The 27,743-nt window shown below is 39.1% G+C and overlaps 1 protein-coding gene across 1 annotated transcript in view; it reads left to right on the plus strand.

Moving 5' to 3' along the window:
• The window catches only part of LOC113119499 (protein Jumonji), a 106,418-nt gene that overhangs the window by 58,018 nt on the left and 20,657 nt on the right, over positions 1-27,743 (plus strand). The window contains exons 2-4 of the mRNA XM_026289029.1: positions 335-470; positions 5,628-5,751; positions 22,214-22,383. Coding sequence (XP_026144814.1) covers positions 335-470; positions 5,628-5,751; positions 22,214-22,383 — 430 coding nt within the window. The remainder of the gene's footprint in view (positions 1-334; positions 471-5,627; positions 5,752-22,213; positions 22,384-27,743) is intronic.

The following is a 27,743-nucleotide window of genomic DNA, read 5'->3' on the forward strand; positions in this document are numbered from 1 at the left end:
CTGGAAAGGAAACTGTAATTTTTGGAAAGGAAGTACTCGTCTTTGTTCCATTCTTAAAATCTCTCTAAAAGATGATGCAGATTTCGAAATGGTCCAAGATCAAACAAATCACTGATCATAAAGAAGAGGGAAAATGAAGTCATCATGAACCATCACAATAACACCGTTTGATATTTGGCAGGGGAGTGTTTTTGTGTGCATAAAAGTGTGATTTTCGCGGAAAGTGCTGTAGATCGATTTTATTTATTTACTCAAGCAGCTGCATTGATGTTTGTCAGTGTGTTGAGTGCTGACGCGGTGTCTGCTATAGTGCTGATCTTCTGTCTCTTTACAGGATGATAATGATGGGATGCCCTGGTCGGAGGAGCGGGTGGTGCGGAAGGTGCTCTATCTCTCGCTGAAGGAGTTCAAGAGCGCTCAGAAGCGCCAGCTCTGTGATGACCTGGGCAATGCAGGAAAAGGGCCTAATGGTAAGACACACTTTTAAAGTTGTTCCAGTCTTTTCTTCACTAATCATCAAATCGCTTGTACACAGGCTTGTTTTTGTTTAGTTCTGATACCAGCACTTTTATATAGGGTGACCATACATCCTTCCACTCTTTCCTGGACGTGTCCTGGCCAGGATTTCAAACTAGGTTTGGCTTTGTTTTCCTATTGTTTTCATACTGGATAAAAGATAATGAATGAAAAGGAGCATGCAGGCATCGAGCAAAATTGACCAATTGTGGCATGCCTTATAAGGAGGGATGTACAGAGAACAATCAAAGCAATACAGAAAATATACATATAATGTATGAAGAGGAGAGAGCAAAACAAAGCCAAACCTTTACATTTTAGACAGAAACATTTAGAAATCCCAAAAAAACAGAATGTATGGTCACCCATTTGATATTAAAATCTCTTTATTAATGATTTGAATCATATGAATGAAGCCAGATTTGATTAAGCACTTTCTGTTTGAGTACAGTACAAAGATAGTTTGGTTTGATCTACATTTTATTTATTTTTTTGGTCAAAGGAAACTCCTATGGAGGCTTCCAGTGAGTTTATGTATAAAAGTGCCATATGATCCAGGTTACTTCAGAGCTTTGGAAGTCGTCTGGTAGCTGTGTGTCTGACGCTGCAGCTCGGCACTCTGGGACTTCACTTCACACGGGCCTCAGAAAGACAGAGCTTTCACTAAAAAGAGCTCTGAGACTCTACAGGGAACAAAGAACAGGCCTCATAAGTACAAGTCTGCACAGCCAGACAGAGACGAGGGGGAAAGCCTTCTCTTGAAGTGGGCTTACCCTTTTTATCACTCAATTGGGAAAAAGAATGAAAAATAAAAGAAATAAAACAGAAGTGAGACACTATTGCCTTTCACCAGTTGATGGCTTATGTCAGGAGTAACAGGCCATTTCTCTTTACTTAGAATAATTTAATTGATGTGAACAAAACAACTGTGAGAAATTGTCCACTTACTATGCCATAAGGAATTAAAAAAACAAATTACTTTCTCCCTAAGTGTCTTGTTTCACAAATATTTGAGATCAAAGGTGCAATAGTTGCAAATTTTGTTTGATGTCACTTTTAAGATCCTAGCTCACATCTTATTTTAACAACAGGGTTTGTTGTCTAATGTAAATATTTTTGAAAGACTTTTCGATATTTTTCAAACATTTGTCAGTGTTTCGTCTGCTAACTGATTGATGTCCTCGAACAGCATATTAGACGGGGCCTGCTGTCTTTCGCAACCTTATTTTGTTTGCAAACAAATATCTCAGCTACTCTGAACAAAGTTTATTATTCATGGTAGCTGCCATGTGGACGGTTATCTCGTCCCAGTGACTATAAAACAGCAGGAGTTTAAACCCAAACACCTCGCTCCGCATGTAAACATTCAGAGAGACTCGAGCCAAAGGGGTTTCTGTTGAAAATATGGCAGGGGGCTAGATACACACTCTTTGAATAAACTCTTAAACTGATAATAAGCTCTTATCACAACAGCCCTTAATCTTATTTTCTTGTTGTTGTATGTGTTACGTTGCATTGTTACCTCGGGGTAATGCTAATCCCTTTGAACGCAGAGTGTTTAACGAAGGGTGATGCGTGAAGACTTTGTTCAAAGATGCAAATGCTCCACAGACGCAAATGTAGCGTTTTGACACAAAAAGATCAGCGTCAGATTAAGGTTCCTTACGTACATTAGTAAGTCTGGATGATTTTAACTGCTCACAAGAAGTCAGTTAACAAAAAAAAATGGCACAGGGTATGGATCTGCATTTGCTTTCTTATTTTTATTTTTTATCGATGTACTATTGCATCAGATGCACTTTTTTGTTTATCATCTTGCTTTTCAGTGTGTCAGCATTTTTTTTTTCCTCCTTGCTAAACCACTCTGATTATGACATCCTTCAGATGAGACGTTAAACCGAGGTCCTGACTCTCTGGGGTCATTAAAAATCCCAGACTAGGGGTGTAACCCCGGCATCCTGGCCAAATTTCTCCATTGGCCTCGGACCATCATGGCCTCCTTATCATCCCCATACACTGAATGGCTTGATCACTCGGTCTCCTCTCCACCAGTTAGCTGGTGTGTGGTGGGCGTTCTGGGGCATCATCCAGGATTCCCCCGTTTCTTGTTAAGTGCTTTGCCCAAAGAGAGTTGTCAACAAGTAATAATAATAATAATAATTTGTTACATTTATATAATGCTTTTTCTGGGAACTCTGTGTTGTTCTTTCTCTAATGCTAATTCTAAGCTAATTCTCTAGTTCTTTGTTTAACTGTTTTTTATGTATTTGTTTTTTGTGTGTGTGTTTGTTTAATTATTATTATTTTTTTTTTTCATAATCTAATAATTTCATAATCTTAATATATTCAATGCACAGATCCATGAGTAATGGAGGGTCTTCAGATGTCTGAAGGAACCGACCTCCATGTGAATGTAGATCACTACTTGGCTGCTCTGCTCCTGAAGCCCATCGTTTCCCAGCTCAGCTGGCAGAGCAGACAAAAGGGGACCATCAGGGGACATGTTTTAGCTTTTGTGTTCCAAACAATGTGGCACAGGCGTCCATTTTGTGGCAGCGTTAAGAGGACACAAACAGCCTATTTTGGCCAAAAATCAACTCCAACTGCATCTGCCACCACAGGCCAGACACACACTTATTACACTTATTATAAGGGCTCTGGTGCAACACTTTAGTAAATTTAGTTTTGCACCAGAGCCCACTTGCAGTATTTGTCAAGTAGTTGTAATTCGCATGACCAATTTCATAGCAAACTACTTAAATGCATATAATTATCAATTATAGTCCTTCCCAGTAATATTTTTTAAGATGATATTTGAATTCTTAGTTTTATGATAAAAGCTGTGTAGTTTTTGTGCTATCTGTATCAGTCATTTTCAAAACCGATATGCCAATAAAATAATTTAAAGAATATATATTTTTTCAGAGCTCTTATTCTTTCTTTTTTTTCCAGATTAATTTTATTTTTTGCACTAGACATATATGATATATATATATATATATATATATATATATATATATATATATATATATATATATATATATATATATATATATATATGATATTTATGTATAGTTCAAAAGTTTAAAATATCAGTTATCAGTCTACTTGATCTGTAATAGTTGCCATTGGCCCTGAACAACACACATCAGTTGACCCCAAATGTTTTTTTTTTTTGTTTGTTTTTTTTTTTTTTAGTCCTCAGTCCAGATAAGGACGAGGCCAAGTCAATGGGCAGCACAATGGCTCCTAACCATGGCATAAATTTGCAGGTTTCTAGTGACAAGCAATTTATGTTATAACTCTTTTGTGTTGATACAGTTATGCTTATGAGCATCTGATATGTGACCGGACACTCCTATACTGGATTTTGTCATATTAAAAATGAACTAAAGGGTTGCACAACATAACAGCACAATGCTCCTGTGCCATGCTGCTCTCTGTGGAAACCAGGAGGTGAACACAGCGAGGCGATGGGCTTAGTTAAACACGCATTAATATGATTAGAGGCCCTGAAGGACAGCCGGTTGATAAACCGTCACACACTCTCCCGGCCTGTAGAGAGAGCAGGAGACAGGACGTTTGGCTCTGCTAGACTCCGACTGTCTTTCACACAGCCACTCAAGTGAGACCAACATATGTAAAACACAGCGCGGGAAGCGAGCAGCCCGCGTTAAGCTGTTTACATCTGATCCCTCTCCACCCACGTCGGCTTGGCTTGGCCGGCTCTTTTGGGTTTTGGCTTCCCGTGTCTTGATGAAGGCAGCGGCTCGCGAGCTTGTTTGCTCTTGCACTTGAGGAGTCATTTTGAATATAGGAGATGTTGTTTTGCTGCTTTTCTGTTTGGAGTTAAACAGTCCCAATTTTCTCAAAGACGATGTTTTGTGGCATGAGAGAATAGACCTCTTAGGACTTCACATGGATGCTTTGAAGTCCAGACATATTGGTCTGTATATGAGAGAGAAGCATTTTTACAGCTTTTCATGTATGTGTTGGAAAGCAGCTTTATTGTAGTTTCTTTCTTCTCCAGCTGTTTTTATGGCCGGTTGGAGATTTGAGGTCCAGCTATGGGAATGTTTGATGATTCTGGATATTCGCTTAAAAAATGTTACTAAACACAGAAATAAAATCAGCTGAGCAAAAAAATATATATATTTAACTCTATAATCCCAGATGCTTTAATGTTAACATCCAAAGCTCTTCACACATTGTATTACTTCCTTTCTTGTCTTAAATAATGTTTCCACTCATCTTACTTTTAGTGCTAAATATGTATTTATTTTCCTATTTTTGGTCACTTATTTGTGATAATCGCATCCTTTAAATGTCCATTATCCAACAATGTAAATTGCAGACATAATAGGGAAGCTTAAATATTATTTAAAAAGTGTTTCTTTGCCAGATGAAGATTGGTGGAGACCTAGTTTTCAGTTATAAATGTTATTTATTGTATTACATCAAATGTAACTTAAAAAATAAAAAAGGGATAATCACCAAAACAACAACAACGTGAAATAAATTTTATAATAGGATATTATAATGGCAATAATATTAATCTATTATTTATTATATAGAGATTGCAGATCATTTTAACTTTCTCCTTCATTGCTTATGTAATGATGAACTGCTTCGTATTTGCATACTTGAATCAGCACAACTCAAACACTGCTGATGGCACAATTTCAAAGTCTTATGTTGACTTTCAACCATATAAATTCTGCTTAAATCAAAAGATAATTCAAAACTTTCTTGATTAATTGTTTTGGTGCCATTGTGAATGGTTCTATGGACAGCAATGTTTCAGTTTCAACTTTTTAATGTATTTGTAATTTGCATCAAAACATTAAAAGTCTACCAACAACCTACAGCACCTTATGCTGAGTGTTCTGTAGAAGTCATCATTTTTCAGCTTGCATCTTTCGGTTGGACTCTAAAGTACACCATCTCTCTTTTTCCATTTGCTTGTACTCCATTTCAGTTCTGCATTGCATTATCAAAGCAAAACCCCACTGTGGTGATGATATTTCATCTTAAATTTGATTACTTGACATGCTGCATCTGGAGGTTGTTACTGAGGCTCATGTTTTTGCTGTTTCTGTCTCTCTCTACAGCTTCCTTGTCAAACGGGCAGCTGAATGGATGTGTGTCTAAGGGAGGACGTAAAGAGAACGGGTCTTGCTCTCAGAGCACAGATGGAAGCAGCGAGTATTCAGAGGACTGCCCCGCCAAAAAGAGGTGAGTGACCCGCTCTCACTCTCTCAGGGGTCAGTGTTAAAGAGTTGGTTGGATCCCTGGCGGGTAACTCGAGCTGAGACTGCACTTTTAAACACAGCTGAAAAAGAGAGAGTATGAAAACAGATGCCATTATATAGTGCGGTATTCACATACAGAAGATGTCAGCCTTCATGTTTTTAATTTCCTCTTTTGTATCTATTTCCAGCTTTATTTAGCAGAAAATGACATCATTAAAAGGAGTCGGAGGACCTTATAACAAGTGCTAATTCTTTGAAATGAATTGCTGTCATGGTCATTTTTAATTAGTCACTTTAAGACACGCTTAAACATTTCTAATTATGAATTAATCTGTGATTTGGAAAAGCTCTGAAGAGAGAGAGAGAGAGAGAGAGAGAGAGAGGATGCAAGCTGCTTGGAGAAGAAACATAATTGACAAGCTTTTTTTATTTGAAATGTTTTTAAGACAGAAGCTGCCCGGAAAATGGTGAGAAAAACAAGTGACGGGTCTTTTTCAGTAGAAAAATCATAAGCTGCTAATTTCCTCGGCCACACAGAGCTTTTAATACACTTTTGGTTCTCTCTGTTGATTCATATTTTTCATCAGCCAAAATGAAATCGTTGTCGTCACTAGATCATCCTTTGGCCTATATCTTCTGTGGAACACAAAAGGAGAAATTGACGATAATATACTGGTCGTTCTTTTCCCTAAATTTACAGTGAATGAGAATTGAAGATTTCAAGCTTCAAAAATTATAAAAAAAACATCATAAAAGTCTGCTCTGATTGGTCAGCTGACCCAGTGCATTGTCATTGGCCCCTTTCCGTAATCGTGAGCTTCATCTTTCAAAATAAATGTAAAGACATAATAATGTCCTTAGTTTTACCATCAGTTCAAGCCCGAAAGGGTAACAGAGTCATGTGACAGACAGTGATTAGGCTCATATGTTTTTGCAGTAGACAAACCACAGACGGTTAAGAGCTGACTCCACTGTGTGACCGTCTCTCTCTCTCTCTCTCTCTCTCTCTCTCTCTCTCTCTCTTTCACACACACACACAACGTGCAAAACTCTGCATTTGAAAATTCTATAGAATTTACAGTAATAACAAAACATACAGTAGATGTTTCAAAAGCACCAGATTGTTGTAGCAAAGTCAGAATGACCTCCTCTCCTAGGTTCACGAAACGGTCATCTATAAAATGCGTTGCTGTTCTGTTGTAAGTAATCTTGTAAGTAATCTAAAGATTTCTAATTGCTAATCTACTTCCAGAAGACCAAATAAAGCGCTTTTGCTTTCGTCTAGATACACACAGCATCTCTCTGACACAACTGTTTCAACACTAACTGTGGTTACTGAAACCTCGTCGTCTTTCTTTGTGTGTACATTTGGGCAGCATTATGCAAATATTTCCACATAGTGACGTAGACGTGGGGGCGTGTTTGAATGAGCTGTTTTAGGGGGGCGTGGCAGTTTTAACTTTGATAGAGAATATCTCTTTGGATTGGAGACTTCAGTCTTTGTAACTTTACAGATCTTCTTCATGCACCAAGAACTTGTAACACTCCAAAGAGAAAGGAACATTTGAAATCTCATCATATGACCCCTTTAAGAACTTGAACTCAAGAGATGCAGCCATGTCCAATTTGTGAATTTATTAAAGTCTTTTGAGAATATTATGCGTTAATTTGGCCAGAGTTTGGCACAATATCAGAGCTATAGTTTGAAGCCAATTCAGTCCCAGAATGCATTGCAGAGAGCGCAGTGAAATAAAATATGGCAAATATGTCAGATTTTCAGCAGTAAAAGCAATTAATTCAGTGCTGAAAAATATTGATAAAAGATATAAAAAATGATGTATTTGTCCCACACAGCAGCTGTCTAAGTGTTTACCTCATTCTAACTCCCTTTTATGTTGCACTTGGCATTATGATTCGGAGCTCTTTGTCGTGTTACTCATTTTTAAGTCGCCCATCTCCTTTCAGACAGGATTTGACTTTGATCTGAGTGTATGGCCACATTCAAGGCTCAATCACACATTCACATAGATGGGTGGCATTAGCATTATGGAAGATCTATTCATCAAGCCCAGTGTTTAATGGCACAACTTTCATGGCGTGCCATAAACCCCTTGACAAACAGTTGCGTAGGCCCACTGAAGATGCTTTTCTTCCTCTGGAGAGTCTGAATTAATCCCACCACCGGCTTCAAGGGAACAAAACAGCTCTGAGTGCAGACGCCACTTCAAAGACGACGCTGCCCAGCGCCCACCGGACGCCACACAACGCACCGCTTCCACACCACAGCGGCCAGACCCCAGCAGATGTCCGTTTCAACCCCCTCCTGAAAGAAACCTTCACAGAGACCTTCTGTCTGCGGTTCTGTCTGTCAAGCTGCAAGCACCTATGGGAGATCGAGAGAGACGGACTGTGTGTGGGCAGAAAGCACCTGCTGCTGGTTTACCTGTCACTTAATACCCTGTTATAATGGTTAATCAGAGCGCTGTCCTGGAGACATCATTATTAAAACAGCTTTACGTGGAGCGAGTGGGAGGCTAAAAAGAGGCGAGACAGACAGTGCAGAGAGTTAAGCAAGCACAAAGCGTAGAGAGAAGCAGATGCAGTGTAAACGGTAAAGCATTGTGGGCCATTGAGGGCTTTGCTCTGCCTGCACGCAGGAGCAGCCTCTTAAAGGAATAGTTTACTCAAAAATAACGGTTCTGTCATGTGCTCACCCTCATGTTTTTCTGAACCTGTTTGACTTATGTCTTTTAAGAAACATAAGAATCATTTTGTGGTACTTTTTTTTAAATCTAATCTAATTTGACTTTGAAGCTTCAAAAAGGACGCACTGAGGTTGGTCTATATAATTCAAAATCATCTGAAGTCTAATGACAGATTTCTGTGGGGATCAAAGAAGTTAAAATTGTTGTTCACTCATACACCGTAAAAGAAAAAGAAAAAAAAGGGTAAATGACTGGTGAACAATTTTACACAAATTTTCACTAAAGGTTTTACAGACAAAGGTTTGTTGGCCATTTACCTTTTTTTTTTTACAGTGTACTCCTCTCTTCCTGTGAGACATTAATCAAGGTATTGTTTGTTAGATCATTGAATCGGTGAGTTGAATAAAAAAAATAATGAATGAATGAATAATTCTAACTCAAAATACTGATTTGTTAACACACATACATCATTATTTCACCCATGAACTGAGAAGAGCTAGGACACATTTTAATTGAATAAATGTTTCTTATACAAATTTAATGTATGACTCCGGAATGCATGGAATAATATACTTGTATAATATTATTATAATAATGTATAATGTAGTTCCAGCATTTTATAAACCATTATGACTGATGGTTTTGTGGAGCTTTCATTTTTTTTGTAAATTTTATTTTAATTGACTATATATATATATATATATATAAAATTTATTTATTTATTTATTTTTCTTAAATGCTCCAGTGCCGTCTTTTGAGTTCCACAGAGGAAGGTCTTGTCATATGTTTTTTTTTGTTGTTGTTGTTTTTTTAACAACATGAGGGTGACTAAATGATGAAAGAATGTACTTTTTGAGTGAACTACCCGACATTTGGCGCTGGGTTGGACTCTTGCATGTGTTGGGAGTTTGTGTGCTTGCGTGTGTGTACAAGCTGGGCAACTTTTTAGGCATCTGCTGCCCACATAAGACGACAACAAGGAGTCTGATTGAGGCAGTGCCAATGTCTCTCACACCTGGCCTACAATAACCACCCCCACCAAAAAAGCAAGAGAGAGAGAACGAACGAAAGGGAGGAGACACAGACAGAGGCACAGGTGCAGGGGCTGGCCAGGTTGCAGGGGGAGGGATGTTGAAAGCCGTTTGGGAGACCACTGCTGTTTGCATTCCCAGGATTGAGCGATTGAGAGGCCTCCAAGTTCTGCCAAGTGTCAGAGTGGCAACTTCCCATCCCTCGATTAAAATCGCAGTCGCCTAGACATCGGTTAGAGGAGACAAGCGGGCACCAAACGTGGCAGGCGCTGAAGAGGCTCGTCTTTTTAGCGTGTATTTGTGTTTACTTGTTTGAGAACCCTTCTTAAAGAGAAGATCGTTCCAATTGTATGTCTAGTGGCTGTGCAGACGCTGCCAAATTACTCTTTTGTGTCGGGCCAGTGCTGCCTTTACACCATTTCTATGGTCTCGGTGTGTTGGGAATAATTTCTAGTGTGTTTCTTAAGGCCTTTTCACACTATTCATGTCAGTGCTCACCAGTGCAACTCTATAGACATTAAACTACAGCCATACCCATGGCAGCACATTGCACCCAGATCCAGTGTCATAACACAACACTCAACGTTCAAACCGTATTGATGAAAGTCGTATTTAATTTAATGAGCAGTGATTTGGGTTGTATACTGTACTTTGGTGATTGGTAGTGAGGATACACACTGCATGCTACTTTGTCTCTTTTTTTCTCTCCCATCCTCTTTAAAATGCACCCTGTTCATGCAGATATGACCGATCATGCCTTCACTACATATGGCTCTATAATAGCCATATTGATTTTCCTCTAAACCCGCTGGTTGCGCTACATACTACACAATCCACTCTAATGGTACGACAGATCGATATCTGCGTCAGGCGAGGGGATTAAACGTGATTGGAGTGTGACTCGTGTTTTCAGAGCTTACACCGAGATGAATCGAGAGGTATAGCGTGAGAAGACGGCTCTCAGGTAGGCCGTTTGGCTCCAAACTCCAGCTGATTCACAGGGCAGGAATGTCCTGTGTTTGAGGACTCGGGCTGAGGTATTTGCACAGGAGACAGTGGTGGCTGCCGATTGGCTGAGGCTGGATAAGTAGGAGCAGCGGGCCATAATCTCAGCTGTTGTTCCCAATTGTGTTAGGGCTTGTCATTTTAATGTCACTGATGGTTTAAGTGAGATGAATTCACCTTGGCATGTATGTGTTTCTTTATATGCTTTTGCGGTTGCTCAGATTCCTGTCTTTTGATTGGCTCTAAAACCGTTTTGCCTGTTGAGAGAAGCAGTGTTGAATGGAAGCCATGCTCTATTAGCTGTGCTTGGGGTTTATTTTGGCAATACCTCTGAGTTTTGAACACTGCTTTTAAAGGGATAGTTTATTCAAAAATTCTAATTTAGTAATTTACTCACCCTCATGTTATTACAAAAAAAAATTGGAACACAAAAATATGTTTAAAAAGAAATGTTAACAGAATATCTGTGTTGCTCTTTTCCAGTCTTCAGTGTCACATGATCCATCATAAATCAATCTAATTTGCTGATTTGCTGCTCAATGAACATATCTGATCAGTATTAAAAACCTTTGCTGATACTTTTTCTTCAGGATTATTTTATTAGAGGTTTGAAAGAACTGTATTTATTTGAAATAGAAATCTTTGTGACATCATACATGTCTTTACTCTCACTTTTGATCAATTGAATGCATCCTTGCTGAATTAAAGTTCTCATTTCTTTCAGAAAATAAGAAATGTTCCTGACATGTTTAATGGTTGTGTAGGTTATGTGAGTGTGTGTTTCTGCAGCATTACCTCAGAGGAAGTAGTGTTTGAGTCCTTGGTATCGTACAAAACTTAGTTATCAGCATAATCCAGAATTCCACACAAAAAAAAAAACATTTGTGATTCCTCTCAGTGGTCTGGCAGCAGGTTAGAGATGACGGTCTCACTCTTCACGGACCATATGATGAGTATTGACAACAAACACAGCAAGGGCTTTTTGAAACTGAAAGGCTCAATCTGATTGGCTGGCTTCATGCAGTTTCCAGGATTCATGTTGCACAGGTTCTTGTCAGTGTACTGTAAAACAAAGTCATGATAACAAGGTGCCAGGCTGCTATGATGAGCTATGAAGAACTAGTCTACCCAGTTTGTGAGAGTTGTGGGGTCAAATCAGTTAAAGGATCAGTCCACTCAAAAATGACAACTGTGATTATTTATTCACCCTCATGTCGTTCCAAATTGGTCTTTCTGTAGAAATAAAAACGAATATATTTTGAAGAATGCTGGAAACCAAACAGTTTTGGCGCAAACCATTGATTTCCATTGTATGAACAACCCAACCCCACTTCTGTGTCAAAATCTCTTCTTTATAATCCTAACAAGAATGAAAGTCATACAGGTTTGAAAAGTCATGAGGATGAGTGGATTTTCACTCCAACTATCACTTTAAATAGCACCAAAAGCACTGCGGTTGACTCGAGGCGAGAAAAAAGCAGGATCAGCCTTCACACCAGTAGTCATGATCAACACTAGAGATGATCCAGCAGAAATCTGATTCTGTATGAAAAGCTCCCCATATTCTCTCCGTCTTGTTGACGTAAGGAGTTTTAGCAGTGCTCAATGATGAAGCCCAGCAGTGACTGACAGCGTTGGGGGGCATCAGTGTTACATCACGCATGAGCAGCAGACGGATGTGTTAAAACCGAGGGGAGGGTGACGTGGGCCCTCAGCGTCTGGCTCGGTGCCAGTCTAGACCACCTGTCTGAGCGCAGCACGTCTGCTCTATTGTTAAACCACACCAGCTGGGTTAAGTTGCAGCCCTGTATAAAGAGTGACAGACATCTTAAGTGGGTACATGGGATTTAGGCAGGGATTTTATAGGAGTGCTGGTATCTCTGTCTCTCTTGTTCTCTCCCCCTTCCACAGTCTCAGCAGCTCACGCTTTCCATTACGTAACAGAACGCTTTCAGTTGCCTTTAATAAAATCATTAGCGACTGCATTAAGTATGCAGACTTGTGTCCTTTCCAGCAGCAGTTCTGGAAAGCCGTCATCGTGCAGGAACTTTATAGTAACACCTCCCAGTGTGAATGCGAGCACTGCTTCAGTTATAAATACCTCCCAAAGCCCCGTAAGTCATGAAAACACACTCACGATCACATTTAAAGCTCAGGAGCTCTAAAACAGGCTTGTAAATAGAAAACAGTTTATTGCTTAGTTTCTGTTATTACACTTAGCTAGGTTTAAATGACAGAATGCATTACTGTTATTGGTCTAGTTCTGCTCTCTTTTATTCAGAGTCTGAAATATGATGTTGACTCAAATTTGATTTGGCCTCTGCATGCGTCCAGACAAATCAGTGTGAAACATTGTTTCCATTCAGTTTCATTTCTGTGCTGTGACGTTTAGAGCGGAACAGATACTCCTGAAACCAAAAAATACACATTTAAGGTAGAACAGAAGAAATTATGATTGTATGAATATAAAATTATATATTTAATTTCTGATTGAAGTGTGCACAGTAATTGTTCATAACATATATACTGTGGGCCTAGGGAATTCATTGCACTGTGTTTTCATTTCAATTTTAGCAGTGTTGTTATTTTTGTCATTATTTAGCCTATTTATTTATATGCTTATATAGTTTTTTTTTTCATCCTTTTTTTTCAGTTTTAGTATTTAAGTACATTTAGTACATTTGGTACAAGTTAAAGTAAATTAAAATTACAAATGTTGCTTTGGCAGCTAGCTGAAATACTATATATATATATATATATATATATATATATATATATATATATATATATATATATATATATATATATATATATATACTATAAAATATGAAATACTATCTATATATATATGTTATTCTTTATGGTTTTGGTTAACTATATATATATATATATAGATAGATATAGATATATATAGATATAGATATAGATATAGAGATAGATAGATATGTATGTATGTTATTCTTTATGTATTCTATATGTATGTTATTCTTTATGGTTTTGGTTAACTATAATAATCTAGCACCTGGAACATGTTTTAAGAAATTCTGTGTTTATATATTTAATATATAAATTTTTTTCTTTTCTTTTTTTTTTTTTTTTTTTGGACTAAAGCTAAAAAAAAAAAATTAAAAAAAAATTAAAAACAGGCAATCAGAAAGCATTTGTTTGTCTCATGTCTGGGAGTTTCTGAGAGCAGTAATGGGAAGAATTTAGCACAGCTTATTGCTGCTTTAAGTTTCTTACTGCCAGCCCTGTGATCTTAGAAATGAATGTAAAGTGATTGTGGTGCTGAGAGAAGAGCTGATATCAGGCTTTTAGTGGTTGGATGTTTAGTGGTGATGCAGTGCACTTAAGCTAAAACATGATGGCTTAAAGATGTCTACCTTTATTATTGAATCTCTAGTGTGTTTAGATGCTAAGAGTTTTGTGTTGCAAAAATCCATATTGTTATTCTCCTGAGGTGCATGTTAATGCAATGAATTTTTTTGATGAACGGTGGCATTTGTAGGTGAGTGCTGAGGGGTCAGGTTTGTATTTTTCTCCTCGTGACCTCTGTGATCCCACGTCTTCAGGCTCACCTGACTAATGAGCTGATATTTGAAGACGGAGTGGTTGGGTACAAGGTTAAAGTTCGATCCAATACCAAACCATCATTCATGGTATTACTTGGAGAACTTGAGGCAGAAAAGCAATAAGAATTTAGCTGGAGTGTGTTTGCAGGTCCAAAGTTTATTCTGCAGGTCTGATATAGAGCGCTCCTCTGGGAAGGATGTCAGAATCACACTCATATTCTCAAACTCAGGGTCATAGAGTATCTTTCACTAGCCTCAGTGTCTCGGATCTCTGTTTTCATTCAGAGGAATAACAGTGGAAATATTTTAGACCTAATAAAAATTTACACTACCCTTCAAAAGTTGGGGTCAGCATGATATTTCAAAGACTAAATTAATACTTTTTCAGCAAGGATGTGTTTAATTGATCAAAAATGACTGGAAAGACTTTGAAATTACATTTAGTGTAGGCCTAAATGTTTCTAAATGTTTCATATTTGAATGATTTCTGAAGGATCACTGATGTGACACTGAAGATCGGAGTAATGATGCAGAAAATTCAGCTTTACCATCACAAGAATACATTGCATTTTAAAATATATTTAAATAGAAAACTGGATGATATTTGGATGGTAATATTTTACAATATTAGTGTTTTACAGTATATTTGATCAAATGAATGCAGCCTTGGTGAGTAAAAGAAACCTTTAAAAAATATTTTTTTTTAAATAAAAATAAATAAATGCAGAACTTTTATTATAATATTTACCATAACTGGTTTAATTTCAGTGAATCAGTTAATTTAGATGGCTTATTTTACTAAACAGATAAAAAATCATCACTCATATAAAAATCTAGTGAATAGCATTGCATATTCTCCTTTAAGTAATTAAGAAATACGTTTTTATCAATGCAATATAACACAAGTGTTTTCCGCTTTCAGATAAAACTGTTGCAGATGAGTGATTTAGAAATGCTTTGCAAATTGACTCTACTCAATCATTACAAAGAGATAATGGAAAATAACAATTCATTCACAAATATTTACCCTGTTTTTATTGACCGTCTAACCCAACCCATGCTTTGCGGTTCTGTGTTGTCATCGTTTTGTAGCGATTATCATTTCAGCACTGTTTATTAACGCGGACTCATGGATGACCCAGAATCAGGGATCCCCCCGCGCTCTCTTGGCTGCCGTGGGCTGCTCGGCACATGTGCCGTTGGCTCCTCACCGTGCTCTCAGAGCCAGCTGCTCCGCACTGGCAGAGGCTGCTGGGAGAGTTTATCAGGACCATGTGGCCCATCTGGAGCTGTTTAGCTTTAGCAGAGAGCGAAAAAGAGAAAGGGAGTTAGCATTTGTACTAAAAAACAGCAAGTCAGCGAGAGAATGAAAGATGTTTGACTGAAAAAGGGCCATTCCTTTTTATATAGATTTTCACCAAGCAGATTGATTGAATTACCACATTCAGATCCAGCGCTCTGTGCATAAGAGGCTTGCAAGTATTTACACTTTCTGTGTGGTTAGATTTTTTTTTTATGGGCTTTTTTTGTATGTTTGTGTGTGTCTCCAAATATATATTTTTGAAACATATATACCACAGAGCAGCTGGACATGACGGAAGAAGGGTTTAATGATGATGGGATGTGTACTGGGCAGATTTGAATGATTAGATTCTAAGTTAACTATGCTTGCAATCACAGTCAATCCACAGAGCTTGTTTCGCTCTAAAAAATGCAAGTCAAATAGATGGCATATAACAAAAACAGCACAAAGCAGTATGGCATATGCTGAGCATTATGAATGCCTAATCGACATCACAATCTGGTCACATCATGGTCTGGTTGCTTTCAGAATATCTAAAGATTATAGCGTTTGTCAATTGAGTTAGGCTTAAAATGAGGCCCAAGTTTTGGTTAAAATGCCTTTCTATGTATTGGAAGTCTGAATTATCATTCCAACGCATCAAAGTACACCTTTATTTACTGTGTTATCCAGTTCATTCTTTTTTCTTTAGATCACCTTGTTAGATCCATGAGGGCTGTGCTGTCATTCTGTTATCTTAAAGTTGCCTCCATGTTAATACATGCACATGACCGAAACAGGCCCAATGAATCAGTGTTGCACACAAAGAGCTTTATAAACCACTCCTCCCCTCTCTTCCCCATCAAAACTCAAACATCTCTGCCCCCGGGGTCTATCAGTGCCTGCCCTCTCTTCATGGCTCCTTCCATCTCCCTCCTGCAATCATTCATCTCTTTCTCCCTCCCTGTGAGCTTCTCCCCTGCTCCACTCATCTGATCCGGAGAGAGCCAGAGCCTGCTGTTGAGATAAGGAGTGACTCCAGCCGCTGTGGAATGCTTTGATGCTCCGGGATCTAGGGGGAAGGTGCTGACACCGGAGGGGTTGTCCTTTCTACCCCTGGTGCCGCCAATGTGCTTTTGTTTGTGGAAGCCTTCCAACTCCTCCTGTTCGTCACGATTTGGTATTCTTCTAGATATGCTTCAGACTTAAAAACGGTTGAACATACCGGAATCACAGAGTGCATGCAGTACCTGTTTTACTTTATCATCATGCTGTGCATTCAGGACTGTGGAGAGAGATCACATTACACCAACGGAGATCAGAGAACTCAACTGGCCACTCAGAATGAGGCTTGTGTTTAATGTTCTCCTGTTGATGCAGATGGGACAGCTTCATGTTGGAATTTGGGACTGCCTCCTGTGATTGGAGGCAGATCAAGTGGAGGACACTTGGCACATCTTCTCAACATGCAAATAATTAAGCATTAAGATGCTTTATGTAATTGCATGCAATGTAAACCAGTAACCATGTGTGTTTGTGCATGTCACCACGATATAAGACCTTTAGACCATCCTGCCTTAATCCTTCCCTCCGTGCCTTCCAGCAGGTGCTTGCCCCTCACCTTTTTTCACCCTTTTTATTGTTACACTTGACTGCCCATTCACTTTTTCACTTCACTTCTGTCTGGCTCTTTTCCACAGAGGGGCTGATCTACAGGAGGTCTGCTTTACTCTGACCTCATCGTTGTACCTGTATTTTAAGCACACCCTTACACACAGGGGGAGGAGAGAAGCTGGAGGCAGATACTGTACTTTGATGCTGGAGGCATCATTTGAATGCAGATGCAATAAAAACTTGAGGACCAAAACCGTAGACCTTAGGTCTTCAACCCTGCTCCTGGAGACCCACTGTCCTGCAAAGTTTAATTCCAGCCTACTTCAAGACTTCCACGAGACATTGGTTAGCTGATTCAGGTGTGTTTGATTAGGATTGGAGGTCAACTCTCTAGGATAGCGAGTCTCCAGTACCCCTTTTCCACCAAGGCACTTCAAGTGCTGTTTCAGAGCCAGAGCCTAGTTTCAACCCCGTTCTTTGTCTTTCGACTCCCAAAGCACCAGCTTCGAACCAGGATAAGTGGTTTGTAGCACCAAAACATTGCTAGGCTAGAAGGAAGAACCAGTTGAGTCAGGGGCTGGGGGCAGGGTTGGGGGGGAAGCTTTTGACCACCATATTAGAAATAGCAGATAAACACGAACACGTTGGATTCTCCGTTTTTGAATGCCAATGTAGTTTCATAAAGCCATGAACATCAAGGGCAATGCAATGTCCGCCATAGTTGATAGTGTGTTTAGGCTTGTTCAGGATGATTTGGCACTGCGTGGACTGCTTAATGTGTGGCCTCGGGGTGCTGCGGGAGCAACTGGAAACTGGACCCCTCTTTACTCTTTTGGATTGCTTTCGCAGTGCTTTGGTGTGCTGTGTGCTGTTGGGGCAAAGGTAAAGGGCAGGTTTTAGTGAATCGCAGCAGAGCTTCTGGCCCGAGGTTGGAAATGCAGCATGATTTTGATCTCGGTGTTACATGTTCAAGTCTATTAGCCTGCCCGTTTAAAGCACTGGTTCACACTGGAAGAATTTAGAGGGAAAGATGCATTGAAGCTAGAACTGGATTGGCACTGGTGGATGGCACTTTGACACTGGAGGCGGATATATTGAAATTCCTGGATGTCTTCTAGTCATTTCTGTTTAAATAGTAAGAGGGATTAACAGAAATGCACCCATTACCCTTTAAACTTCCTTACCCTTCCATTACCCTTTAAACTTCCTTACCCTTCCATTACCCTTTAGACCTCGGTCACAACTCTTCATCATGGGTTTTCACCATGAGCTAAATGGTAATAGGATCAGAGCCCTAGTTCCTGGAGTGACCTTACCCCGTTGTGGTTTTTATCAGCTGTAAATTATGCATGAGCCTCTTGTTAAAAGACTAGCATTGTAAGAGAACCCATATCTGTCCCATTAAGGACCGCACAGGCTGGGAAGCTCCATGGGGCTATTGTGTTGCAGTGTCTCTCGCCCGCTGAGGAAGGGTAAGACCAGAGGAACCGGAATGCCCAGATCAGTCTTTCTCATGGCTCTCTTTACCCATCCTGTCTGGAGGATGTGGTTAGATCCCATCTCCACCCTCCATCACTCATGTTGCAATTTACAGACTGCCTCTCTCTGAGAAATACAGAAGGCTCAATATATCATTGTTTCCTGGTTGACAGGAGAGTCTTGAAATTGAAACTGTTCATTTGGAGGCTGGCTTTATTTGAAGCGCATCATGAATTTGCACAGACACGTTATAATTGGGGACAGCCACAACTCCTGCAGATATTCCTGGGAAAATATGTAGAGCTTGAAAACACTGAAACTCTCTAAAACCAACAAGTTCATGTGCTGTCTACTGTCTACTTAGGCAGCTACCTTCTAAGGCAAAATCATAAACATCACGTACCTTCATAAGGTGCAAAATTTGAACAATCTACAATAGTCAAATTTAATGGGATGCCTCTATTTTTGTCAAGAGTTTTCAGTATTTAAAGAAATATCTAATTTTGTTTTTATTGAGCTCAGTGCAATTCATTCTGTGATTGTCTTTCAAAAGATGCATGTGATTCTGTCTTACAAATTTGGCAAAATTTCATATCTTGGAAAGCAGAATAGCATTGCTTGGAACAATGGAACAAGCATTTTGGAACAACCTTTTTTATGTTGAATGCTCACAATGCCTTTAAAAGCTGTCTAGGGAACTCACTAGATTTTGGAGCAGAGCGATCATTTAAGTAATCTATCAATGTGTATCGTTTTAAGAGTATCAGAGTCATCAGATGTTATCATTACCGTTCTCTTTTCAAAGAACTTGCATATTTGCATGATCCAAACAATATCCCAGGAAAATTTCCAGGAATTCCTGCATAGACTAACTGTATTGTGTTTCTCCCTCATCTGTTTGAGCTTTTCATGTTAGGTCTGTTTTTAAACTGTGTAGATTTGTTAATAGACATTGCAATATGCCCTCTGTATAGTGTGTAGGTATTATGCTCATGTCAGCTATCCCAGCATGCATCTCTATCTCTGTCACTAGATACTTGCATGCTAAACAGTTGGCCATTAATACCCTGTAATGAGGAACAGATAGGATAAATTGTCCAATAAAAGCAGGCCTTTTCTGAGATTCAGAGCAGTCTAGACTGACTCGATGAACCATGACATCCTTCATTTTTCTTTTTGTGTTTTTGTTTTGCAAAGCTGCATCAGAATTACTCTGGTGTTTACTCACATTAATACTTCTAAAGCTGCAGCTTTCAGCTCCTAAACATATTTAGGTTTCTTATGACAACCATTGCGAGAATAAAAAAAAGAAGAAGATTGTTTTCTTTATTTCTCCTGCAGAGTACAAATTCTCTTCTGGACCAATCTAAATGAGGTTACACCTCTGCCTGGATCACTTTAGGAATCAATAAGTAATGGGGCAGTTGGCCAACTTGTGTAAGTGCTTTGTTGAATATCTAGCAGCAACATTTTTTTAGTCTAGTTTTTTTATGCTTTGTTGGCTGAAATCTCACTCAGCTGTCATCTAGTCCTCCAGCGATCTCCAATGTTATGATTTTTGCCTGTGTAATCTCCATTAATTAAAGTCAGTGTTTGGGTGTGGAGCTGCAGACCCCATTTGAACAGATGAAGCCGGTTTAGAGAGGGGTTATGCATCTTTTTGAAACACAACACATGGTGTGTTTTAATCTTGTGTACACTTAAATTTTTTCTCTCCCTGTAAATAAACTAGAGTTCATTGTATTTTCTTGTTTATATCCAACTCTATGAGGCTTTCAGTCTGACTTTTCTCCTCCTTTCTGTCCACTTCCAGACTTCAGCAAATTTAATTGGCAGACCCTCAGTTTCACCATCACAATTTGATTTTGTTTTATTCATTGCTTGATTTCCTTGCCTTTGGGACTTTTGATTTTCAAAAGGGCTGTCTTAAAAAGTACATATAGACTTGTATTTTTCAGAAATGCTTCAGTAAGATTTCAGGTTAATCAGGATATCTATTTTCAACTGATGCCAAATAGACATAAACAGAAGTTGCAGAGTTTCTTCTGTTTTGTGGCATAGTGACAGTGCCATCAGTCACAGCCATGAGAGACTAGAAAAGAAAAAAGAGAGAAACAATCTGTCTGCCGAACACAGCGCTGGTGAGAATTGATTAGCGATGCCGTTGTGGATTCGTCAAAGCTGCCGGGGCTTGGCAAGCTATCTCAGGCACGGTCCTCTGATTGAATGAGATTAATTTGTACAGGAGTGAATGATGTTTGTCTTTTAGCCGTCCCCCGTATTTTCTTTAATTCTGTGTGGGGAGAACAAATTTGGCAGCAAACATCAGACGTGGACTGAGGGGAGTGCATGTGGGTAAAATGATGAAATGCAGCTGAAATGGAAAGTGCATGCACGCGTGCCTCCTCTGGCAGCATGTGGAGGGTGGAGGAGGAATTGAGACGTACGACTTTCCACTGTTTTTAGTGTTCTGTGCTGTTTCACAGGGAGAGCTGAACTGAAATGTGGAGTCAGTGAGTTAGAGAAGCTGGATGAGTGAGTGCGAGAGGCCTTGAAAGTTGGCAGTTTGATTTATCCTTAGTACTATTTATCAGTCATCAGCTTCTGCTGAAGTCTTCACAGAGCGTAATGGAGAACTTAATTACATTTCACAGCCTGGACGTGAATCAGCATTCAGAGGAAGAGTTAGACGACAATCTCGCAAGTGTCCGTTAGTGTCGTTTTGCCAAGTCACTTACTCAACGAAGACTGACTGAACTGATTCTTGAGATCTGTGACAAAAATAGCACAGAGGTGATCACTACAGTGTCCGTAACACAAACTTCAGTCGATTTTCACTATTTTATTAGAATTATAACATGATCACTAACTGAACTTAAAAAACTGTTAAATTATTTACTTTAATGTTACTACTACATTCTGAATATGGGCACCCATTTCCTCCTAATATCACAATTGTGACGGAAAAAAGTGTCAAAATTATGAGATTATAAGATGCTAATTATCATAAAGTTAGAATTGTGAAATGTATTATACATAGAATTGTGAGATATAACAATTCTATTGGGACATCTCACAATTCTGACTCAGAAATCATAATATTCTTACTTGAGATCTCATAATTCTCTTATTTTCTCTGAATTGTGAGAGAATTTTAGAATTGTGAGATAAAATGTCAGAAATTACCTTTATTCGTTTATTCCATGGTGGTAACAGGCTGACAGACAAGAAGGGGTTAATTACAAAAATATTCCGGTTTTATAGCTGTGTCCCTACTTGTAAACTGTTAGTTTTTAATGAAAGATTAAAAAAAAAAGCCAACCGTAAAATCTTAACATTTTTCCATATTTCACCCATTTTCACCATATTTCTGAAGTTCAGGAAGCCTAAACATGTGTGGATACCTTTGAATTTGTATCCTATATTGTTCCAGTCCTTAACCCAGTTATCAACATTTGGATAACTATCTAAAGTAGCAGCTTTTGTGTGCTAATCAGACTAAAAACGTGTTTGAATGGGTTCCAGATCGACTGAATTAGTCATGGCAGCAGCAAAGCCCCGAGTGGAGTTTTACCATCACAAGAGCAAATGCGTTAAGATGAAGTTATTGCTCTGGGCAGCGTTATCCGAGTCCTAGTGCCAAGTGGGGATTTTCAGAAGAAAAGTTTTTCTAATGTGTCCATAAACTCTCCATTGTATGATAGAACGCAAGTGTATTTAAAATCTATCGTTTCCATTCTGTTTCTTTCTCTCTTAGGCCCAGACTGCATGCACAGAGGAAGTTTGCTCAGTCTCAACCTAACTCTCCCAGCACCACGCCGGTGAAGCTGGCCGACCCCTCTCTGCCCACGCCGCTCACACATATCACGTTCCTCTCCAGACGCAAGCCCAAGACAGAAGACTTCCTCACATTCATATGCCTTCGAGGTATTGCTTCATTTTTCAGCATCTTGCCATCCATATTTTTTTACCACGGTTTTATTTTGGTTTTTAAATTTACTTGGTTTGAATGGTGTATTCATTTTTTGCTCTTTTTTCAAGACAATTTTAGCCATCTCTCCTAACATAGCAACTCGATATGTACCGACTACGATGCTTCCTTAGAAATTGCACAGTTTTACAAAATAATACAAAGTTGGAGATTCACACGGCACACCGCAGTCATTGTGGGCATCTAAGTGTGCTATAAAGGTGTGATTGCCACTACATTTAGCAGTAAATTGTAAATACTACCATCATTATAGGGTGTCCAGCAACATGCCAATTAATTTGGCAAGTTTACTGCACAACTAATTGGAAAATATTCAGGAATTATTTTTTAGGCTGTCATTTTGTTGTGCACATTTGTATTTTATTTCATTTTTTGTCACTTTGTGAGCTTCAGCTTTTGTTTTTTTTTCAACAAATCTCATTTTTATCTTTGTAATAACATGTCATACAGCCTTGGCCCGACACCTCTGTCCTGCTCACCTGGTGTCCAGGTAAGTGATCTGAACCGTAGCACCCGTGTCCGGCGTCATGGCAGAGGTGTAGGAGGCCTTCATGGCACCTGAACACCAGTGCACTTGCTGCACAAACATTGACTTTCAAAGTTATGAGGTATCACACCAGCCGTTTCATGTTGAATAATGGAGGTGTTATCTGCCTGAAGTGTCACGGACACACACTTCAACAAACACACCCACCTCTCGTGAACCAGGGTATGGCTTTCACAGGGGATTTATGGGTGCCTCGTAGTTCCAAGGTCAGTACACAGTGTTTCTATAGAGTGAAGCTCAAATATTTAACCACAGAACAGGTAAAACTATAATCTTCAGGGTAGAATGGAGCCATATTGCCAGCTAATGATAGGAAACCACAAGAATTTAACTGAGATAAAATTTGTGTATTTTACTCACTCTTAGGTCATCCAAATGTAGTGGACGTTTTTCTTCAGTAGAGCTGTGAGGAAAAATTTAAGCCAAAACAATGGTCCTCAATGGCTACTGTCACTTTGAGAGTAGAAAAAAATATCAAAGCATATCAGGCAATACAAAGTGGCTCTTGACAGTATATTGAGATTTTATGAAGTGAAAACACTTTTACCTGTGTCCCTTTAAATTGAGTAATGAATGCAAATTGGTTCTAGACATTTACCACAATCGCATTCTGTGGATTTACCTCCCAAAGAAGGACAAAAAAAGCAAGATTTTCAATATATTTCAGTTGTGTGCTTTTAGTTAGCTCTCTGTAAAGTTAATGTGAGGCCCTTTTTTATTGTACATTAAGCTTTATTTGACTCTTTAAATTCATTTACTAGGATCATAAGTGTAGCTTGCAGTTTTTCAACTTAATGGTCAAAACAGAAAGCTTTCTATCCCATTTCATGCACGTCCTGAGATGTGTAAAAGGTCGGAAAAGTGGAAGCAGAGTGTTCCGTTAGTACCGTTCAAAAACCTGAAAACGAAAGCTTGCTGGACCTTGAATTTATTCGTTGGCCGGAGTTTTTACAACATAATACTTAAACCTTGCGGGAGACAGTTTAGACTGACTCATTTCAGTATAAACTTTCCTTCCTCCACAGGATTTCAGAATAGCAGCCCAGAAATCTCCTGTAACATGCTTTCCAAAAACAAGATGTCCATTAGCCACAATTTATAGCCACTGCTTTCTATAAAAGTAGTCTTTATCATGTTGACTGTGTGAGTGACGGTACCGTATGAAACATTAACTGGTTGTATCAGATGCGTGTACGTGATCGGGTCAGCTCAGGGCTTCTCTGACTTGGCCTTAACTTGACTTGGCCTGGTGTGTGAGGTCAGGGAGAGGCCAAAGCCACACGTCGAGGGTATTACGTATCAGCTTCAACTCTCAATAACTCTCCTAGCTGTTTTTTCCACAGCGGCAATTAGACGATGGGCTGCACCTCACTAACCATACACCACCCTCATAGCGGTATTATTTATAGATGTTACTCCCTTCTGAGGCCAGTGTGCATATAAGGCACTATCCACATAGAGACGCGTTTAGCTGTATACACATAAATTTTGTATCGTATAGTTGTTTCGTCCACACGGATCCTGTGTTTTGGGAGAGTGAATCCGATATTTTTTAAAACCGGGTCCCAGAGTGGATAAATCTGAAACCACCGGTCTTGCGTTTTCATATGTACAGCGAATGCGTACATTTTCTGAAACGATGATGTCATCAGCTCACATCTCGCCCCTAATCAGACACATATTACGTCGCATAACAGCAACAAAAACATGAACAAACACTGAACGATTGTCTTTTATTAACTAACATTAACACTGATTAATAAATGTATTGTTACATGTTCGTTTGTATAACGCGCAAGATTTATGCACATAGTCCAAGTCTTCTTCTCCATTTTTAGTGTTTTTCTGTGGCAGAATTACAGCGCCACACACCGGTCTGGCATGTATACTACATCGTTTTGTGTTTTCGTCTTGACGCAGATATTTCTTGAGACGAGAGGGGACAAAAGAGAGCTCTGGCTTCGTGTGGATGTAGCCGTCGTGTGTGTGGAGCGTAAAGTTGACCAAATGGCATTACAACACACTGGTATTATGAGAAGTAGAGAGTTGTCATCGTGCCATGTGTCGGTTTATCCTTCAAAGAATCCCTGACATTCAATATCTTCCAGAGGGCTCTTTACTTTGGCATGTCTGTTCGAGGCATCAGGAGAGGCGGTCACGAGCAGACAGTGTTGATCTTTCACAGGGGTGGAGGTAGAGAGGATGGGTGAATACAGATCAATGGATTCTGGGTAAATATAGCCAGGGTCAAATGGGCAGTCCTACAATAGCTCAGTTATGGCTGACTGCCAGCAAAACGCAGCTCTTATCTGACACAGAGAAAGTATTTAACCGGACAGCCGTGTGCGACTGCGGAATAGAGTGCAGGCTGTGATTCATGCGAGGTTGTAAAATCTCTGACGGTTTCTTCAAAAGAAAAGTTTTTATTGTCTTCAACAGACGTAATCTTTGGGGTTCTGTCTTTTGAGATATCAATAGCATAATTAGGAGTGTTTTTAAAATGTTTTTGTTGTTGTTGTTGTTTTTTACACCCAGATTGTGTCTTCTGATGCAATGTAAAGTAATGCACTGCAGACACAATGCAGGAATTATACCCTGACGTAAGCCGTTTCTGTATTTATGCTACATGCCACTTTAAATCCCGATGAGTGTTTAAAGCATGGACAAAGCAGTTCCGTGTGTGTGTGTGTGTGTGTGTGTGTGTTCGTGCAGTCTTTGTGAGTTATACTACAAAAACAAAAAGATTTAAAACAATCTAGACATCTTTATCTCAGTATCTTTAATAGTATATAACGTCTTAACATTAGTAGCCTTAATGGCCTTAAAAATTACTTTTTAGGTCTTAATAAAATAAGAAGACATTTCTTAATGTAATTCTCCTCCACTGATTACTTCCCATCAATATGGATTTGTATACTGGCACACATACATATTTATTAAATATATTTTTATTCCATATTCCATTATTTCTTTTATTTTTATTTAAAATGTATGTATAACTACTATTATAAAGTAGGGATGGGCGATATATCGCAGGCGCATTTCATCAGTAAAGCCGGTTCCCTGATTACCGCTAAATCGCCATCACCTGCTTATAATTGGAGCGCCATTTAATAGACAGAACAGTAGATCACTAACAAGCTACGCAATATCATGTTCATTATCGCAGATTAATCGTCTTCAATAATGAATGCGATATTATGTTAGCTTGTGAGTGATATATGGTTCTGTCTATTAAACGGCGCTCCAATTGAAAGCAGGTGATGATGATTTAGCAGAAACTGGCTTTCCTGATGAAATGCACGTGACAATCGCATGCGATATATCGCCCATCCCTATTATAAAGTATTATTAAATTGTTTCCTTAAACATGCTGAAACCCTGGCACATGCACTCCTCATGATGTGAACTCGAGTAGGTGAGGCGATATGGGTAAATGAATAACATTCTCTATTGCCCATGTTGCATAACAGGCAGTTGTAACTGTATTTTTATGTGCCTTTGAATGTCCTCATGAGCATTTAGTTCAATTCCATTGTCTCTTGGATATCATTGACTGTCCTAAAGACTTATTTACGTCTCTCAGGCCACAGCAGCCGCATTCAAACCACAGCCACGTGTGTCGGCGTGAAGCTGTTGTAGCGGTGCCGTGCGCTATGAAAGAACAAAGATAGCTGATTTAAATTCAATTAAGCGCGCTGACGTGTGCGGCTTGGTGGTGGGGCAGCAGGCTGATTAAATTCTCCCGGCGACTCCTCAAGCATAGGGCAAACTGGGTTAATGGATTTGCAGACATTCAGGAATGTAAATTAGAGGAGATATAATCCATAATCCCCACGCATTCTTGCTGCCGCCGCAGCCCAGAGACAATGTTTTTAATGTCCCCTCTTATTCTTCTCACTCGCCGCTCTCTAGTGCACTCCATACTGCCATATGCCATCACATAGAGGATATATTGTAGTGTGAAGCATGGGGGCTGTTAACTGTCTAACATCCCTTCTCTCAACTGCCACATACCTTGACCTGCTGGAAAACCTGTTAACCTGACAGGAGCCCTGACACCCCTGGGTCAAGATCTCAACCTGGGAGACACATACTTATATTAATTAGGGGAATGTGAATCACCTAAAAATACAAGTTTTTCTCATAATTGACTCAACCTTATGCCGTTTCAAACCTGTATATATGGGTGTGTGTGTATGTGTGTGTATGCACACATATTGAAAGAAAAATTTTATAACACAATTTGAATCAAGTAATTTGCATGTGCTATACTATGTTAGTAAACATCAGTTTAAGTGTACTTTAAAGCTTAAAAACAATTAATTAATTAAAATGTATTATTATTATTTTAATCACACTTTTAAAAGTGTGCTTAAATGTTAATGTGTCTCTTTAAGTGGCCTTTTGTTTCATCTGTATTATATGCAAGTTCTTTTTTATTTATATGTTTTAAGTACATTACAAGTACACAGTACAGTTAAGCACACTTATTTCTCACTTTATTATGTTTTAATTGTAGCCTGTGGAAAAGAGCGGGAAAGTTTTTCAAAGCTCTCAACTTTTGTTCCAAGGAAGAAAAAGTCATACAGGAATGACATGAGGCTGAGTTTTTATTTGTGGGTGAACTATCTCTTTAGGGAAGCTTCCTCGCTCCCTTCAACCATGTGTCTGATCAAAACATTCCGCACGGCAACCAGACGTCCAATCAGAGCAAGGGCTGCTTCTCAGATAGATTTTGATTGGTTC

This window comes from Carassius auratus, chromosome 19 (genome assembly GCF_003368295.1).
Source record: "Carassius auratus strain Wakin chromosome 19, ASM336829v1, whole genome shotgun sequence".
Lineage (NCBI taxonomy): Eukaryota > Metazoa > Chordata > Actinopteri > Cypriniformes > Cyprinidae > Carassius > Carassius auratus.